At 44.7% G+C, this 18,077-nt stretch overlaps 1 protein-coding gene across 1 annotated transcript; it reads right to left on the minus strand.

Moving 5' to 3' along the window:
• Positions 1-216: 216 nt before the first annotated feature.
• LOC117518110 (N-acetyllactosaminide beta-1,3-N-acetylglucosaminyltransferase 3-like) lies at positions 217-1,353 on the minus strand. The gene has a single exon (XM_034179172.1). It carries the CDS (start codon positions 1,351-1,353, stop codon positions 217-219), a length of 1,137 nt encoding a protein of 378 aa, XP_034035063.1.
• Between the last annotated feature and the right edge of the window lie 16,724 nt (positions 1,354-18,077).

Genomic DNA, 18,077 nt, shown 5'->3' on the forward strand with positions numbered 1-18,077 from the left:
GCCACAGTCCGGCACTAGGGGACCAACTCCAGATATAGAGATGCTGTCTTGGTCAGGGGCAGAGAAAGGAGCAGACCATAAATAATCATGTTTCTGATTGTGAGAGTAAACTGGAGTGCCCGGAGGAAACCCAAGCAGATACGGGGAGAACATGCAAACTCCACACAGAAAGGCTGAGAAATGATCCAATGACTTTCTTGCTGTGAGGCATCAGTGCTACAAAAATGATTTCTTTGAAGTGTCACATTTCAGATATGGGTCATGTATTCTATTCCACATGAGATAAACACTGGCTGGAAGGAATCTGTGCACCAGTAAGACTTCTTTGTAATAGCAAGGGTCATATTCATCGAGTTTGTCAGAAGGGATGTACAGTCCTGCTGTTTTCACACCTATATGAGATACAGGTACGAGGCCTGCTTTGGCTAAACACATTCCCATGTAGACATCATCAATGGGATGAACCGTAATGGAATGGGACATTTTATATATGACTGAAGCTGTAAAACCAGACAGGAGGAAGCCTCCACCTCCACAGTAGGGAGGGTAATAATCCGACTCCTGCACCTGAACTGGTATAAAATACTTGCTCCATTGGTATCTAATAGGCCCTGAATTCTGAATTAGGTGACCTGTAAAGAGGTGTTTATCTCCATTATTGTCTTTGAGACCTTGGAGATACTCCACCATGTTGTCCGTGTTGGCAAAGACGTCATCATCACCGTTCAGGAGAAAGCGGGCATGTGGACAGTTTCTTTCCATCCATTCCAGGAAGAGGATCTGCTTCAAGGTAAGGTTAAAGAAGGAGTCATTGATGTCCCACTGGAGGATATCATTGTGTTCCTGTCCTTCTAGTTTGAGGAGCTTGTTCAGCCTTCGTTTCTCAAAAGCAGTGTCCATCGTTCCTGAGATGAAGATCCGTCGGATCCACACACCGTTGTGTAATCTCTCTTTTGCCCAGGTTTTGCGTAGCACCTCCCGTCTGTCGTAGTTCACGGGGGAACTTTTGACGACCAGCAGAAGAAAAACCTCAGAAGATCTGTTGGCTCCTCCACATTTGTCAGGAACATCCAATAGCATAGGGAAATGACGACAGTGACGATAGTAAAGAAAGTCCTGGGTGTTTGTAGGAAGAGAAGTGAAGTCTGTGATCTTTGCCCAAGTTTCATTCCTATGACAACCTTTCCAGGAATATATAAAGTGATTGTTGTTGCTCAGAGGCCTCTTCTGCCCAACATTTCTCAGTTTTACCTGTTGGGCGAATTTATGTTCAGTAAAGGTTTTGTATAAATGGAGGATCAGCAGACCAAGAGCTCCAAACAGTATAAAAGTCTTTGCTCTGATGTTTCTCATCTTTGATCCTCTGCAACAATAAAACAAAACACTTACCAAAATATCTCAAAACAGATTTATACAGTTTATTTATACTACTACACTGAAAAAAGAGAATAGTTGAACCAACTTAAAAAGCATTACAATTGCTAAAACTTAATTCATTCAGGTTTTAGCAATTGTAAGGCTTTTTTAAAGTTGGTTCTTTTTTCAGTGTATGTTGTTTGACCAAGGTAAAATGTTACTGTAAGATCAAGTCACAATTCAGAATTGTGAATTCAATGAACTTAAACTTGTTGGAAAATAAAATTTTTGAATTCTTGCAGATTGCTTTCACAATATCCTCACCCATAGTGCAATTTGTGACATTTTGATGAACAAAGGGTGAGGATTTGAGCCACCACTCTTTTGGTTTATATACATTAGCCATATTCACTATGTTTGTAAGTTACAAGCTTAAGTTTAGACAACTTAATTCATTCAGGTTTTAGCAATTATAATGCTTTTAAAGGTGGTTCTTTTTTCAGTATATGTTAAGTCTGACCAAGTTAAAATTTTAAGTTCAAGTCACAATTCAGAATTGCAAATTCAATTAACTTAAACTTGTTGGAAAATAAAATTTTTGAATTATTGCAGATTGCTTTCATGATATCCTCACCCATAGTGCAATATGACACATTTTGACAAACAAAAGGTGATTTGAGCCACCACCCTTTTGGTTTATATACTTTAGCCATATTCATTATGCAATGCATCATCTTTCCACAAATTTTATTTGAGCTTGTTTAACTCTTGTGTCTTATGAGTGGTAACCATAGATAGGCTCTGCCCCAACCACAAACATTATTAAAATAAGCAGTAGAAAAAAAGATTGAAGAATTAATGATCAAATAAATAACCCCTGCTTGCAGGCAAATGCAGCTCATGTGGTCGAGCAGTTTACCTATAAGCCCAGAAGCTGGTGAAAAGATATGTCTGCAAAAATGTCCTGAAGCAAGATCCTAAACCCAAAATCCTTTCTGGTCCTAACCTTGTAAGAATCAGAGTAACCTTGTATCACACAATGATAAAAATGCAATGTGTTTTCAACAAATTTTTGATGAGCTTATTTGAACTAGCAATTTTGAGTTGAATCAAAATTTTAAGTTGGTCAATTATAACAGTAGGTTGAGCAAAAATTTTAATCTAAAGTGACAACACATATGGATTTTTGAGTGGCCGATACAATGCCGATTAAATTTACAATACTGATATATCAGCCAATATATACATGTACAAAATGGCACTCATTCCTCAAAATCTCTCTCTGAATCTTTTTTTCACATAGTCATTATGGGGTATTGTGTGTAGAGTTTTGAGGCAAAAAAAAAACAAATTTCATCCATTTTGGAATAAGGCTATAAATGTGGAAAAATGAAGCACTGTGAATACTTTCCGGATGCACTGTATGTCAACAGTGTCTTTCTGGGGTTATCAAATTGATCTGAATCAGCACCAAATTAACTGTCAAGTCAAATTAAACATCTGCTCTTAATCTGAACACACCTTTCAGTCTGGTGTTCTTCAATCACAGTTGGCAATGAAGACAATTATTTTTCTTCCTGTTTAAAATGACTTCTGATAACTTTTGATTATAACACAGACCAACATAGAGATTTTAGAGTTACACAATAATAAAAGATTGCATACACATTTTTAGCCTAGTTAACATTCCATGTGTTTTAATATGTCTACTTGCCTCATAGTTAGCCAATACAAGGAACAAATTTATTAGTCTGATATTGCCACAATTTCAAGGCTAGATTAAATTCTACACATGCATAAAAAAGCTGGTTTCCAGATGTTTTCCCTCATATCACAAACAAATCTCCAAAATAAAGAAATTACAAATTATCCAAAGATTAAAATGTGAGCACGTGGACATGAAAAGAAGAACATGAGTACTATAAAATGACAACCCCCCCCCCCCCCCCCCCCCCCCCCCGTACAGTGTTGTTCCCAGTAGAATAACATCTTCAGCTGGTACATTTGCATCTCCTAGTATGATAGGATCAAAAAATGTTTTTTGATATATTAAATAATATAAATATTATTTATTTTTAATGAAATCCCTGTGTTGTGATCTATATTGCACCCTCACTGTTTCATCGTTAGTTGCTATATGCGAAACAATGCATATTTGAGTTATGGACTTGGCTAAAAACTTTGAAATTACTGACAATTATTTCTAAATTATTCACAAAACCCTAAATAAAATACAGATGGTTGTTGATAGTATTGGCTTACCTTTAATATTTTGTGGCATTCAGAAAGATCTTGGCTAAAGTGACTTAGACGGGAAGAGGAAGAAAGCCTTTATTGTACTGGCTTATTGACTTTTCCAGAGTCAATATACCATTACAATTCACAGGGTTGTGCAATCTACAGCTTGGCAAGAGCAAACTATTTGATAATGTATTTGTACTTTCTGAGTTTTTATTTTCATTTTGTTGGCTATTGATTTGTAACCTGAGGGTGGAATATATATCTATATCTATATCTACATCTATATCTATATCTATATATATATATATATATATATGGTCTTGGCCATGGTGGACATGGTGTGATTGATTGAGTGTGTGAACAGGTGTCTTTTATACAAGTAACAAGTTCAAACAGGTGCAATTAATACAGGTAAAGAGTGCAGAATAAGAGGGCTTTTAATACAGGTATCAGTTGGGCAACTACCTGTTAAATGTCTCGTAGCTGATGTGTAGTTCTACCCTCTGCAAAACAGAGAAGAGCTGCTTTACGAAGAAAGCACTCTATCCTCTGTAGGCAAAGGAGAACATGGTCACTATATATATATATATATATATATATATATATATATATATATATATATATATATATATATATTTAATAATTTTTTATTTTTTTTTTACCCCATAGTGATACGTGAGCAATATCACCCAAGTCATCCAGAGGCATACATTTTAAACTTATGGCTCAACTTTTACCCAAACTAATTTCAGACAAGTTATTTAAATTAATGTCATGTCTGAAGTTTTATAAAGTGAAAATATCAAATATATGTTTTAGTTTTAAAGTAATGCGCTAATTTTTAAAGTTTTAGTGTGGATATATGCTGTGCCCAGCAGTGCATTATGGGTAGGATAGAGTAATCTCAGTACGTTCACGGCATGAGAAATGCATTTGAAACACTCTGATCAGGCTCTACGGACAACAGCATTAAACTCTAGTACCTAAAACTCTCGTGAATATATTCTCTGGGTTTATAGACGTTGTTATTGTGTCTGTGTTTATTAAATTACACACATCTTAAATGTAGCAGACACAGATTATCTGGAATTTTGTTTTGGCAAGTTTTCAAGGTCTCTACTGCCATCTACTGGCCAGTAGTGTTCATTCAGCCTATTGACGTATCCCATAATCCCTTGCATGCCAGAGAGTTGCTGCAGTCAAACAACATATAGAGAATCAACACAATGACAGTTGTAAATTAATATTAAACTACCAAAAATATTTTTTTTATGCTTTTCATCATGTTAATAAGAGACTGCAGCATGATACCCTGAAAACATGCTAAAACAATTATAACAAATAATCCGTGTCTGTTACGTTTAATCTGTGTGGAATTTAATAAATGCAAACCAAATTTCAGACATATTATATATATTAGTCTGGAACAAAGAGGACAAACAGTGTTGTAAAGAACAATAATCAAGACGTTAAAGAGCAAACTTCACTTTCCCCCAGAACTACATGATCAAGAAGTGAGTGTAGCTCACAGCAGCTCCCATTGAAAATAATGGAGAGACAGCCTGTGATTCTCGCATGTTTACATAAAACCAATGCAATAACAACGTCTATAAACCCAGAGAATATATTCACGAGAGTTTTAGGCACAATATAAAAATAGTTTTATGTTGCGATGTTAATGGTGTTGTCTGTGTGCAGCAGGTTAAAGTGCAGTGTGATCAGAGCATTTCAATACAGTTCTCAATGTTACTGAGATCTCGCAGCACGGCGACCTCTCCAAGGTTTTGCGGGATTTGAAACATCAATAGGGCGAAAAGCCAACATTTATGTGTCAGGACAATACTGAGTGCATGTTTTACATCATAATAAAACGTGTGCACAATATAATAAAACGTGCGCACAACATCATAAAACGTGCAGTTTTATGATGTACAGTAACACTACCTCTAACCTTAGTGACATGAAATTTGGGGTTCCTCAGGGGTATATCTTAGGCCCCCTGCTTTTCTCCCTTTATATAGCACCCCTTGGGCACATATTGCAGCATTTTGGGATTACTATTCACTGCTATGCAGATGATAATCAGTTATATATGCCGATAACTACTGGTAATCTCGTTCACATAAAATCCTTAGAAGATTGCCTTGCATCAGTGAGAAGTTGGATGTCTAGAAACTTCCTACTTTTAAACTCTGAAAAGACTGAAATGATGGCTCTTGGTCCAGTGAGACATCGGCATCAATTTGACCAGTTAACACTCAGCCTAGGCTCGTGTGTCATACATCACACTGACAAAGTGAGGAACCTTGGGGTAATTTTTGATCCTTCGTTGTCCTTTGGTCTCCATATTAGAAATATTACTAGGACTGCTTTCTTCCACCTGCGAAATATAGCAAAGATTCATCCCATCCTGTCTATGGCTGATGCTGAGACCCTGATCCATGCATTCATCTCTTCTAGATTGGACTACTGCAATGTTCTATTTTCTGGTTTACCACAGTCTAGCATTAGGGGTCTCCAATTGGTTCAGAATGCTGCAGCCAGACTTTTGACACGAAGCAGAAAGTTTGACCACATTACACCCATTTTGGCGTCTCTTCACTGGCTTCCTGTCCCAGTGAGATCAGATTTTAAGGTTCTGCAACTAACCTATAAAATTATTCATGGGCTGGCACCTCCCTACCTAGCTGACCTAATTAAACCTTACATACTGGCCCGGGCTTTATGTTCTCAGGGTGCAGGACTACTTTGTGTCCCTAAGGTGAATAAGAAGTCTGAGGGTCACAGAGCTTTCTCTTATCGTGCCCCTGTTCTGTGGAATGATCTCCCTGCATCAATAAAACAATCAGTGTTGTTTGGGCCGCCAGAAGAGAAGGTACTGCTGGCCCACCACCAGAGGGCGCCCTGCCTGAAGTGCAGGCGGGTGGAGGCGTGATTGGTGGGTTGCAGCACATCCTCACCGCCTTTACCGCTCGGATGGACCTGATGACCGAGCAACACATCATCCTCAATCGCAGGATGGAGGCTCTCACCGCACAGGTGGAAGCGCGCGCTCAGGGCACTGCTGCAGCTCCTCCTCCTGCCGACCCGGTGCCGAATACAGACGTTCCACTGGTCGTTCAACGACCCCCCCCCCACACACACACCATCCCCTGAAGCAGACATAAGCCCCCCAGAGCCGTACGGAGGTTGTGTGGAGACGTGCGCGGACTTTCTTATGCAGTGTTCGCTCGTCTTTGCACAACGTCCCGTGATGTACGCGTCTGATGCCAGCAAGGTGGCTTACGTGATTAATTTGCTTCGAGGTGAGGCACGCGCTTGGGCTACAGCGCTTTGGGAACAAAGTTCACGGCTCCTTGCCTCTTATACTGGGTTTGTGAGGGAGCTCAGAACTGTTTTTGATCACCCTAACAGAGGAGAGACCGCTTCAACAGTGCTGCTGTCAATGCAACAGGGGCGCCGGCGCGCAGCCGAATATGCAGTCGACTTCCGCATCGTAGCTGCGAGGTCCGGCTGGAATAACGTTGCACTCCACGCCGCCTTCATAAACGGACTGTCGTCGGTCCTGAAGGAGCACCTGGTAGCTAAGGAAGAACCGCGGGATTTAGATGGGCTTATCGATCTCGTTATACAGTTAGACAATCGGTTGGAGGAACGCTGTCGGGAGCGAGGCGGAGGACGTGGCCAGGCACGCGCCGTCCCTCTCCCTTCCGGGTTCAAAAAGGTTCCGCCTTCATCACGCTCCACAGCCGCAGCACTCCGTGGGGCAACAGCTCCCCCTGCTGACGTTGCTAGGGAGACGCACAGGGCCAAAATGAGAACAACTGACAGAATGAGGAGGCTGGTCCGCGGGGAGTGTTTTCTCTGCAGCTCAAAAGAGCACATACAGAAAAACTGCCCCAAACGGCCAAAACGACAACACCCGCCCTTAGAGACTGGGCTAAGGGGGGGTCATAACATTCACGTGGGACACACACATATTGCCACACGACTCCCAGTTACAATCCTGAGTGGGGATTTAACCCTTCAAGCCCCAGCACTGGTGGACACGGGGTCAGAAGGGAATCTACTAGACAGCAGATGGGCAAGGGAGGTAGGGCTCCCTCTGGTGGCGCTTCCTTCGCCATTGCAGGTGCGGGCACTAGATGGCACCCTTCTCCCTTTAATCATGCACAAGACACAATCTGTAACTCTGGTGGTGTCTGGGAATCATCAGGAGGAGATCGAGTTTTTTGTGACTCCTTCTACCTCCCGCGTGATTTTGGGCTTCCCGTGGATGTTGAAACACAATCCCCGGATTGATTGGCCGTCTGGGGTGGTGGTTCAGTGGAGCGAAACCTGCCATCGGGCGTGTTTAGGATCCTCGGTTCCTCCCGGTTTACATGCTAAGGAGGAGGTCAAAGTCCCTCCCAATCTGACGGCGGTGCCGGTTGAGTACCACGATCTTGCTGATGTCTTCAGCAAGGATCTGGCACTCGCCCTTCCCCCGCACCGTCCGTACGATTGTGCCATTGATCTGATTCCAGGCGTTGAGTTCCCGTCCAGCAGGCTGTACAACCTCTCACGACCTGAGCGCGAATCAATGGAGACCTACATCCGGGACTCATTAGCTGCCGGACTGATCCGGAACTCCACCTCCCCGATGGGTGCAGGTTTCTTTTTTGTGGGCAAGAAAGATGGCGGACTCCGTCCATGCATTGATTACAGGGGGCTGAATGAAATCACGGTTCGCATCCGATACCCGTTGCCGTTGTTAGATTCCATGTTCACCCCCCTGCATGGAGCCAAAATCTTTACTAAGCTGGATCTTAGGAATGCATATCACCTGGTTCGGATCCGGAAGGGAGACGAATGGAAGACGGCATTTAACACCCCGTTAGGTCACTTTGAGTACCTGGTCATGCTGTTTGGCCTCACCAACGCCCCCGCGACATTCCAAGCCCTGGTTAACGACGTCTTGCGGGACTTCCTGCACCAATTCGTCTTCGTATATCTGGACGATATACTCATCTTTTCTCCGGATCCTGAGACCCATGTCCGACATGTACGTCAGGTCCTGCAGCGGTTGTTGGAGAACCGGCTGTTTGTGAAGGGCGAGAAGTGTGAGTTTCACCGCACCTCTTTGTCCTTCCTGGGGTTCATCATCTCCTCCAATTCCGTCGCCCCTGATCCGGCTAAGGTTGCGGCGGTGAGAGACTGGCCCCAACCAACAAGCCGTAGGAAGCTGCAACAGTTCCTCGGCTTTGCAAATTTCTACAGGAGGTTCATTAAGGGCTACAGTCAGGTAGTTAGCCCCCTGACAGCCCTGACCTCTCCAAAAGTCCCCTTCACCTGGTCGGATCGGTCCAAAGCCGCGTTCAAGGAGTTGAAGCGCCGGTTCTCGTCTGCACCAGTTCTGGTGCAGCCCGACCCTAGCCGCCAGTTTGTGGTTGAAGTGGACGCCTCTGACTCAGGGATAGGAGCCGTGCTATCCCAGAGCGGGGAGACCGATAAGGTTCTTCACCCGTGTGCCTACTTTTCTCGCAGGTTGACCCCCGCGGAACGGAACTATGACGTCGGCAATCGAGAACTCCTTGCAGTGAAAGAGGCTCTTGAGGAGTGGAGACACCTGTTGGAGGGAGCGTCTGTGCCATTCACGGTTTTCACTGACCATCGGAACCTGGAGTATATCAGGACCGCCAGGCAGCTGAACCCCAGGCCAGCCCGCTGGTCACTGTTCTTCGGACGTTTTGACTTCCGGATCACCTATCGCCCCGGGACCAAGAACCAGAGATCGGATGCCTTGTCCCGGGTACACGAAGACGAAGTCAAAACTGTGCTGTCGGATCCACCGGAGCCCATCATTCTGGAGTCCACTATCGTGGCCACCCTCACCTGGGACGTGGAGAAGACCGTCCGGGAGGCCGTGGCACGGAGCCCGGACCCCGGAACTGGTCCGAAGATTCGACTGTACGTCCCACCAGAGGCCAGAGCTGCAGTCTTGGACTTCTGTCACGGTTCCAAGCTCTCCTGTCATCCAGGGGTGTGAAGGACCGTGGCAGTTGTCCAGCAGCGCTTCTGGTGGGCGTCTATGGAGGCCGACGTCCGGGAGTACATCCAGGCCTGCACCACCTGTGCCAGGGGCAAGGCAGACCACAAAAGGTCCCAAGGACTTCTCCAGCCGCTTCCTGTGCCTCATCGCCCCTGGTCCCATATCGGCCTGGATTTCGTCACGGGCCTCCCGCCGTCCCAGGGCAACACTACCATCTTCACGATAGTGGACCGATTCTCCAAGGCGGCCCACTTCGTGGCCCTCCCGAAGCTCCTAACAACCCAGGAGACAGCAGACCTCCTGGTCCACCACGTCGTCCGTCTGCATGGGATACCTACCGATATCGTCTCTGATCGTGGTCCCCAGTTCTCCTCACACGTCTGGAGGAGCTTCTGCCGGGAGCTGGGGGCCACTGTGAGCCTCTCATCTGGGTATCACCCGCAGACCAATGGACAGGCAGAACGGGCCAATCAGGAATTGGAGCAAGCCCTGCGCTGTGTGACGTCCGCACACCCGACGGCCTGGAGTGAACATCTGGCCTGGATCGAGTATGCGCATAACAGCCAGGTGTCCTCTGCCACCGGCCTCTCCCCGTTTGAGGTGTGTTTGGGGTATCAGCCCCCATTGTTTCCCGTGGTGGAGGGAGAGGTCAGTGTGCCCTCGGTCCAGGCCCACCTGCGGAAGTGCCGGCGGGTGTGGCGCTCTGCCCGTTCTGCCTTGTTGAAGGCCCGGACGAGGACGAAGACCCATGCGGACCGCCGGCGATCCCCGGCCCCTGCTTACCAGCCCGGGCAGGAGGTGTGGCTATCCACGAAGGACATCCCCCTCCAGGTGGACTCCCCGAAACTCAAGGACAGGTATATTGGACCATACAGAATCCTCAAAATCCTCAGTCCTGCCGCAGTGAAGCCGGGAGTTGGAGCTTCACTGCGGATCCACCCAGTCTTTCATGTGTCAAGGATCAAACCTCACCACACCTCGCCCCTCTGTGCTCCCGGACCGGCACCGCCTCCTGCCCGGATCATCGACGGGGAGCTGGCTTGGACGGTGCGCCGGCTCCTGGACGTCCGTCGGATGGGCCGGGGATTCCAGTATTTGGTGGACTGGGAGGGGTATGGACCCGAAGAACGCTCCTGGGTGAAGAGGAGCTTCATCCTGGATCTGGCCCTCCTGGCCGATTTCTACCGCCGTAACCCGGACAAGCCTGGTCGGGCGCAAGGAGGCGCCCGTTGAGGCGGGGGTCCTGTTGTGTGGGCCGCCAGAAGAGGAGGTACTGCTGGCCCACCACCAGAGGGTGCCCTGCCTGAAGTGCGGGCTTCAGGCACGAGATGGCGCTGCCGCCACGGACACAACCGGGACAGCTGTCAAGACATAATGAGTGACAGCTGTCACCCATCTGCTCTACATCATCTCACTCCATAAAGACCGGACGTCATCTCCACCTCATTGCCGAGATATCATCTACCTGTGAAGGTAATATTCTCTGCTGTGTCAGAACTGTGACTTACGTGTGATCTGTTTGCAGCCATTTTCCTGTGGAGCCTTGTCAGCTGATTGGTGGTTTATGAGAGTGCCGACGTCTTCGCCTCTCACTCCTTCCAGATAAGTGCTTTAACAGGAGCTGCAAGTGTGTGATTAGAGGTGGAGGTGACATTCCACCTTCTGACTGTTTTTGTTGCTGGGTGTGCACACACCCACATCTCACTGTTTGTGGTCCTCGCCAGCAGTACCAGATCCGACAGTCGGGGACGGTGATCACCTGGGAATTCGGGACTTGGCGGCTCCAGTATTCACCGGGTTCTGTGGCGGTGGAAATCGTGTGGTTCTGGCTCTTCTCAGGACAGACGTCTTCTATCCTCGAGCCTGCCCACACGTCACCTTTGTGAATTGACTATAATCAGATTCTGAGATTGTCTGTATATTCGTTGTGCACATTCACAACATTAAATTGTTACCTTTTGGCTCATCTATTGACCGTTCATTTGCGCCCCCTGTTGTGGGTCCATGTCACTACACTTTCCCCAACAATCAGATTCTGTAGAGACTTTCAAGTCCAGACTTAAGACGCACTTATTTTCCCTTTCATATGGCTAGCATACTGGTGCAGTTTTGTTTTACGCTTTTTACTCTTTTAATTCATGTTATTAGTAATTGAAGTGGGCCGCGGCCTCAACTTCACCTAAATTCTGGGTCTTTTAGTGAAGCTTAGGGCTAGCAGGCGGCGATCACCTTAGTATTTCTTCTGTTTTTCTTGTTGATTAATGCTGGCAAATTATACAGTATTTTTTGTCTTTCTGATGCCTGATTCTGTTTTTCTCTGTTTAAGGTGAGGCACCATCCAGAGATGGGAGTTGTGTTTGTGTTGGTGATCCTCCTGTTGTGTGGGCCGCTGAAGAGGAGGTACTGCTGGCCCACCACCACCAGATGGCGCCCTGCTTGGAGTGCGGGCTCCAAGCACGAGAGGGCGTCGGAGCCGCTGGGAGTGACAGCTGTCACTTATCAGCACCAGCTGTCACTCATCACCATCACTATAAAGGCCGGACTGCAACTCCACCTCCTCGCCGATAAATCAGCTACCGAACAAGGTAATTTTTCTCTGCGGTGATTATTATTGTACCTTAACAGTGGTCTGTGTGCAGCCATGTTCCTGCGAGGTCTATTAAAGGCTGAATTGGCGGACAGTGAGAGGACGACACTCTTCGTCTCTCACTCCATCCAGGAAGGAGACCAACAGGAGCTGCACGGGTGATATTGTATCTGGAGGTGGAGGTTCTCCCTCCAGGAGGAACTACTCAGGCAACAATTACTGGGTGTGTCTTCACACCCACCATTAACTATTTCTGTTTCTGCCAGCATTACCTGGTCTGACAGCTGGAGACGGTGGCCACCTGGGACCCAGGACTTGGCGGCTTCGGTGTTCTTCAGATCCGTTGGCGGTGGAAGCCGTGTGGGATCCGGCTCTTCTCTGGACAGACGTCTTCTATCCTCGAGCCTGCCCACACGTCACCTTGTGTATGATTGACTGTACTCCTCAACTGCAATTGTCTGTATTCCGTTGTGCAATTCACAACATTAAATTGTTACTTTTTGGCTCATCCATTGTCCGTTCATTACCGCCCCCGTTGTGGGTCCGTGTCACTACACCTTCCCAACACCTCCTGTCCTGTGCACCAACAGCAATTCTTCTATATTCGTCTGTGAATTATTTCTGTAATTTATGTTTGTAGCATGGCCCAAGCAGAGGGTCACCCCTTTGAGTCTGGTCTGCTTGAGGTTTCTTCCTCAGAGGGAGTTTTTCCTGTGTTTCCTGGTCTTGTTCATCTTGCCTTTCTCACTCACTCTGTCTGCCTTTTACTTATTCTCCAGTTTTGTCTTTCCTCTGGGGTTTGCATCTTGGCACTATTTCTGTATCATCATAAGTCTTATTTAGTTTCTGGGTCACGTTCATGTGTGTACTGTTCTCTGCTGCCCCTTTGTGTCCTACTGTGATCATCCCTTTATTTTGGTTTCCAGCTGTAATTCATTTACTCATTAGTTGATCTGTATTTATGTCTCACCTGTATTATGTCCCTTACAGCAGTGGTGGGCACAGTTCAGTAAATCCGAGAACCGATCATTATCAAAGCTAATGTTTTTGCTAGCAGATTAGCTAACATCCGTCCGCTATTTTTTTTTATTTTTTTATTTTTTTTTTTTTGCTGGTAAAGTGAGCAAAGTTTAACGGTCAAAAACATTTGTAAACCCTAAAATCAAACATTTTAGTCCATCTGTTGTGTGGTTGTGGCTGTCGCTTGCTGATAATGTCATCATTAAGCACAAAACATGATTGGCCACTTGACACAGGGCGCATTGTGGGTAGTGTAGTTCAGGTTCACTTTGGACGTTACAGTGAATGTTACCGTCTGCTCGACGCAGAAAGAAAATGGACTAATTTTAACATTATTTTATTTCTTTGGGACTGACGACATAATTTAATGATAATTAAGATCTCACAGTGCAGCCTTGTTACAGAGGGACTTTTCTTAGACACCGTTTTGGATAATCAGGACGCTTTATGTAGATTATTTCTTCAGAATTTAACGCCACTGAAACTAATGAGCAAGAATTTATATTTACTATGTCTTTTACTTTGCCAATCAATGCATTAATGGACGTATTTTGGTTGTTTAAGCCACACGGTTCAAAGCGCGTGAAAAAAGCAGTAGCTTTTAGTTCATAAATGACGGTGTATAATAATACTGAGATAAACTGTGACTTCTGACACTGTGTTTTACTGCTTTTGAAAGATGATGACATGTCTGGGGTTTTATTTTTTTATTCATTAATTTTTCATGCATTCTTTTAGTGTTTGTGATCCTTGAATTTACCCAGCAGCCCCTGCGGTGCTTAAAGTGAAACTGGTTTATCAGAAGCCGAAAGTGTAATCTGATGTGGCCGCGTCCGAATCAGTACTAAAAGTTATCGGTTATCTGTAATAAAGATACATTTTTAGCAGTTTATCTGTTTAGCTTCATAAAATATCATTTTCAGTTATTGGATAAATGGTTATCAAAGCTAACTTTTAACCTGTGCCCACCACTGCCTTACAGGTCCATTTTTTCTTGATGGCTTCTTGTCCTACATGTCCTGAGATAACTACTGTTTGTACTCTGTTCAGTATTGGCACTTTGGTTTTTGTGTTTTGGCTTTGGAATTCACTGTTTGTGAGGAAGCAAAATCCCTCAGTGTATTTTGTTTCTCTGTTGGACTAATCCCTTTTAAAGAAAGACACTGCTCAGTTTCATCCTGTTTCTCTGCTGGAACGTACCTTTTGAAGGTACGTTGTTTAACTGTGTTTTTCTGCTGGAACAAACCCTTTTGTGAAGAAAGAAACTCTCCAGTTCTCTGTGTTGGGACTCACTCCTCTGTTTAATTGTGTTTTTCTGTTGGAACAAACCCTTTCATGAAGAAAGAAACTCTTCAGTTGTGTCTCTGTGTTGGGACACACCGTGTGTACAGAAGAGGCCCTCAGTTCACTCTGCCTTAGGTTTGAAATCCAACTGTTAAGAAGACATCTCTCAGTTGTCCTTCACCTTTTTGAAGAGAAGTTGAACTCTCCTTTTGGTTGTCCCTGTTTTTCCTGCCTCCCCACTGACTGTTTGTGTACACCTTCCCTTAATAAACTGTTGTCATTGTGACCACTCTTTCATTGTCTGGGCTGACCTGCTTTGTCTGACCATCTAACCTTAGCACATCATGACATATTCAGCATGTCCCTCTGGAGGTGGAATCACCAGGCAGCAGTGTACACATGCCAGCACAACAGATTTAAAAATTAAAAAACGCTCACAAAAGTGTTGTCCCATATGACTCACATAGATCCCATATAAACCCTATATGATGCAGCAGTCTGCGGCCAGCGCAGCATCCAATCACAATCACAATGTCCGTCTGTCATGTGGAGCATTGAGTGACAGCCAGCCATGAGCCCAAGGGGACGTCGCTCAGATCATGTCAGAGCAGGAGCACCAAAGCTGTCGGATGATAACACACACGTTGTCAGGCAGGAGTGCATGTGATAGCGAGGTCTTCAAATAAAAGAAAGAGTGGTAAAATAAAATGCATACAATAAGGAGAATGGCGTGAGCTCATTCATGTGTGATGGCTTTGCTTTGCACTCCAGACACAGGGGGTGTGTCCAGCTCAGACTCACTCTCTCAGCTGACACTGACAGAGTGAACACAATGAGTTAAATTAAAAAAAAGAACAATAAATAATAACAAAACTATGTCATGAGAGCCCACCCACACATATGCATTGCTGTGGCGTGTTGCGAGGTGATGTTCTTCATGGCAGATACGTGTTCTCCAGCTGTGAGTTGCACCAGACAGGTGGGCATGTTGCCAGCGAGCTGCTGCAGTTCACCTCTGTGTCATCGCTACTCACAGCTGGAGAACACGTATCATGCCATGTAGAACATCACCTCTCAACACGCCACTGCAAAGTGCATGTATCGGCATGCTCTCCTGAGATGGTAAAAAATAAAAAACATATATCACCTTTGCAACACGTATGGCAGCGCCTCATTGCACACTGCAGATGCCATCAGCCAGATTGCCCCATGTGAATATAGCTGTCTGATCATATGAACGCTAATCTGGTGATCCAAATGTCGTTCCACCATGTGAGTTGTAGTCCACATGACGCAGTATCCTTAGGTGACAGCTGGACAAGCGGAGGCACTGATGCATTCATGATAATGGCCATACCAATGGCTTCCAGTGGATTGTTTGCTGTTGTGATGCTCTTCCAAACTTTACACGGTTGTATACATTTCTTTTATTTCTGTTTAGCACTTTTCTGGTTGTTAAGTGTATCTACTCTGAATCTTAATTTAACTACAGTCCTGTTGTGAATTGCTAGCAGTTTGCATTCGTTAGTGGCTAGCAATCATTAGTGGTTAGCTTTCACTAGCTAGGTCAACTACCCCCGCCATTACTTTTATAGCTGTTTCTTTTTTTTTACCTGTTTAATACTTCTGTTAGTTTTTCCAGTATAACTGCTGTGAATTTGAGGTCATTATTTTACTCTTGTGTAAATCCTAGGAGTGGCTAGCATTTTCAAAAGCAGTTAGCTTGCATTAGCTAGTTCGACCCCCCCCCGTTTTTAAATATTTCTGTTAATTTGTTAGTGTAACTGTTGTGAATTTTAGCTTGTGTTAATCTTAGGAGTGGTTTACTCATAGGAATTTTTTTTTTTTTTTTTTTTTTTACTGTTCCTAAAAGTCTACTTCTGCTTCTTTTTCAGTGTAACTGCTGTGAATTTTAATTTCTTGATTTACGTCTGTGTGAATCCTGTGTGAGCCTTAGGAGTGGAGTAGACTTAGCTTATTCATTATTGGTTAGCCCGGACTGGCTTGGTGATACTCTTGAATTTCCTAGTGCACAAAGAACACTATTTCTGTGTAGGCTCTCAGTTGTCCAGGTGGTTTCCATAGTAGAGAAGCTTGAATCTTCGACTGGACTGGGTTGCTTGATGTGAGGACGTTTTGCTTCAAATCACAGAAGCTTCCTCAGCTAAAATTCTTGCTCTGGTAGTCTGACTTCTGTCTTGACTCTTGTAGAGAAGACTAAACCAGAAGCTAACAAAAGCTGGAGTTTTTTTAACCTAACCAGACCCCACCAACCGAAAGGCTGACTGCTATAGGCTAGTGACTAAACAATAGCTCTAATTAGGACCTATTGTGCTCTAGTTAGCACTCTCCTAATGACAGGACGGAAGCCTCCCCTGATGGCTCCCTTGACAACTCTCTCCTGATGACGTGAATGACTCATTACCATGAACAAAAGACTGAAACTGCTTTGACCTGAGTACCACATTGTAAACAGGGGACAAAGCGTGTCTGAGACCCGCTCCACGGTTAAGGCTGGGTTTCAACTGCTTTACAAAGAATGCTTCCTTGACACCTCTCTCAAACCATTTCTTCTCTCTGGCTAAGATTTTAACTTCCTTGTCCTCAAACGTGTGATTAGTGTCTTTCAGGTGGAGATGAACTGCAGACTGAGGTCCACTGGCGACCTCTCTGCGGTGCTGGTATAGCCTTTTGTGTAAAAGTTGCTTCGTCTCACCTATGTAGTGTTCATTACAGTTTTCCTGACATCTGATATGATACACTACATTGCTCTGTTTGTAACTAGGGATCCTGTCCTTAGGGTGAACTAATTTCTGTCTCAAGGTGTTGACTGGTTTAAAGTAAACTGGAATTTTGTGCTGTCTGAAGATCCTCTGTAGTTTGAGACACTGAATTTCTTTTCCTGATCAGGAGAAAACAAACGAGGAGCATTCAGAAAGAACTGTCGTCCGTCCTGAGGGCCCCGCCCATTTGCCTCTCCTTTTTATTGAATATAGTTACATACAGCATATAGGAGTGACAATATCACAAAACAATGGAAAGACACAAAGTCTGGTCTCACATTGATATGAAAACTGTTATGGCTTTGAGCCCTCAGTCCCCTAAGCTTCACATAATAATGTCCAGCCCTGAATCGGTGTTCCGGTTACAATGCTCTTTCCTCAAGGCTGAACCATTAATTAAAGGTGCACATCTGCGCTTAGCAAAAACATGACCCTAGCAAAACAGTCTGCACATTCTGGCAAAACAGTCTGCACATTGACAGATCATCTGCTCACTTTCTCGTTTGACAGTTTTAATGATCAAATGATTAATTTAATGATTAAATAATTACTTAGTGTCAAATCATATACACTGAACGGCTCAAGTGATCATCAAAGGAATAATGGTACATGAACTTTCACACATGCATATATGTATATATATGAAAAATAGAGAACAGAATCAAAGACATGATCACAGAGAGTACATCAAAGTGAAGACATTACTATTTGATAATATATTGATAACATATAGAAAACCCTGTTATTCTTCCCCCCGTTTATCGAATTTCAATGT

The sequence above is a fragment of the Thalassophryne amazonica genome, chromosome 10, assembly GCF_902500255.1.
Source record: "Thalassophryne amazonica chromosome 10, fThaAma1.1, whole genome shotgun sequence".
NCBI lineage: Eukaryota > Metazoa > Chordata > Actinopteri > Batrachoidiformes > Batrachoididae > Thalassophryne > Thalassophryne amazonica.

Excerpts from the sequence above, each read along its gene's own strand:
- LOC117518110 (XM_034179172.1), bottom strand. The coding sequence starts at position 1,353 with ATGAGAAACATCAGAGCAAAGACTTTTATACTGTTTGGAGCTCTTGGT.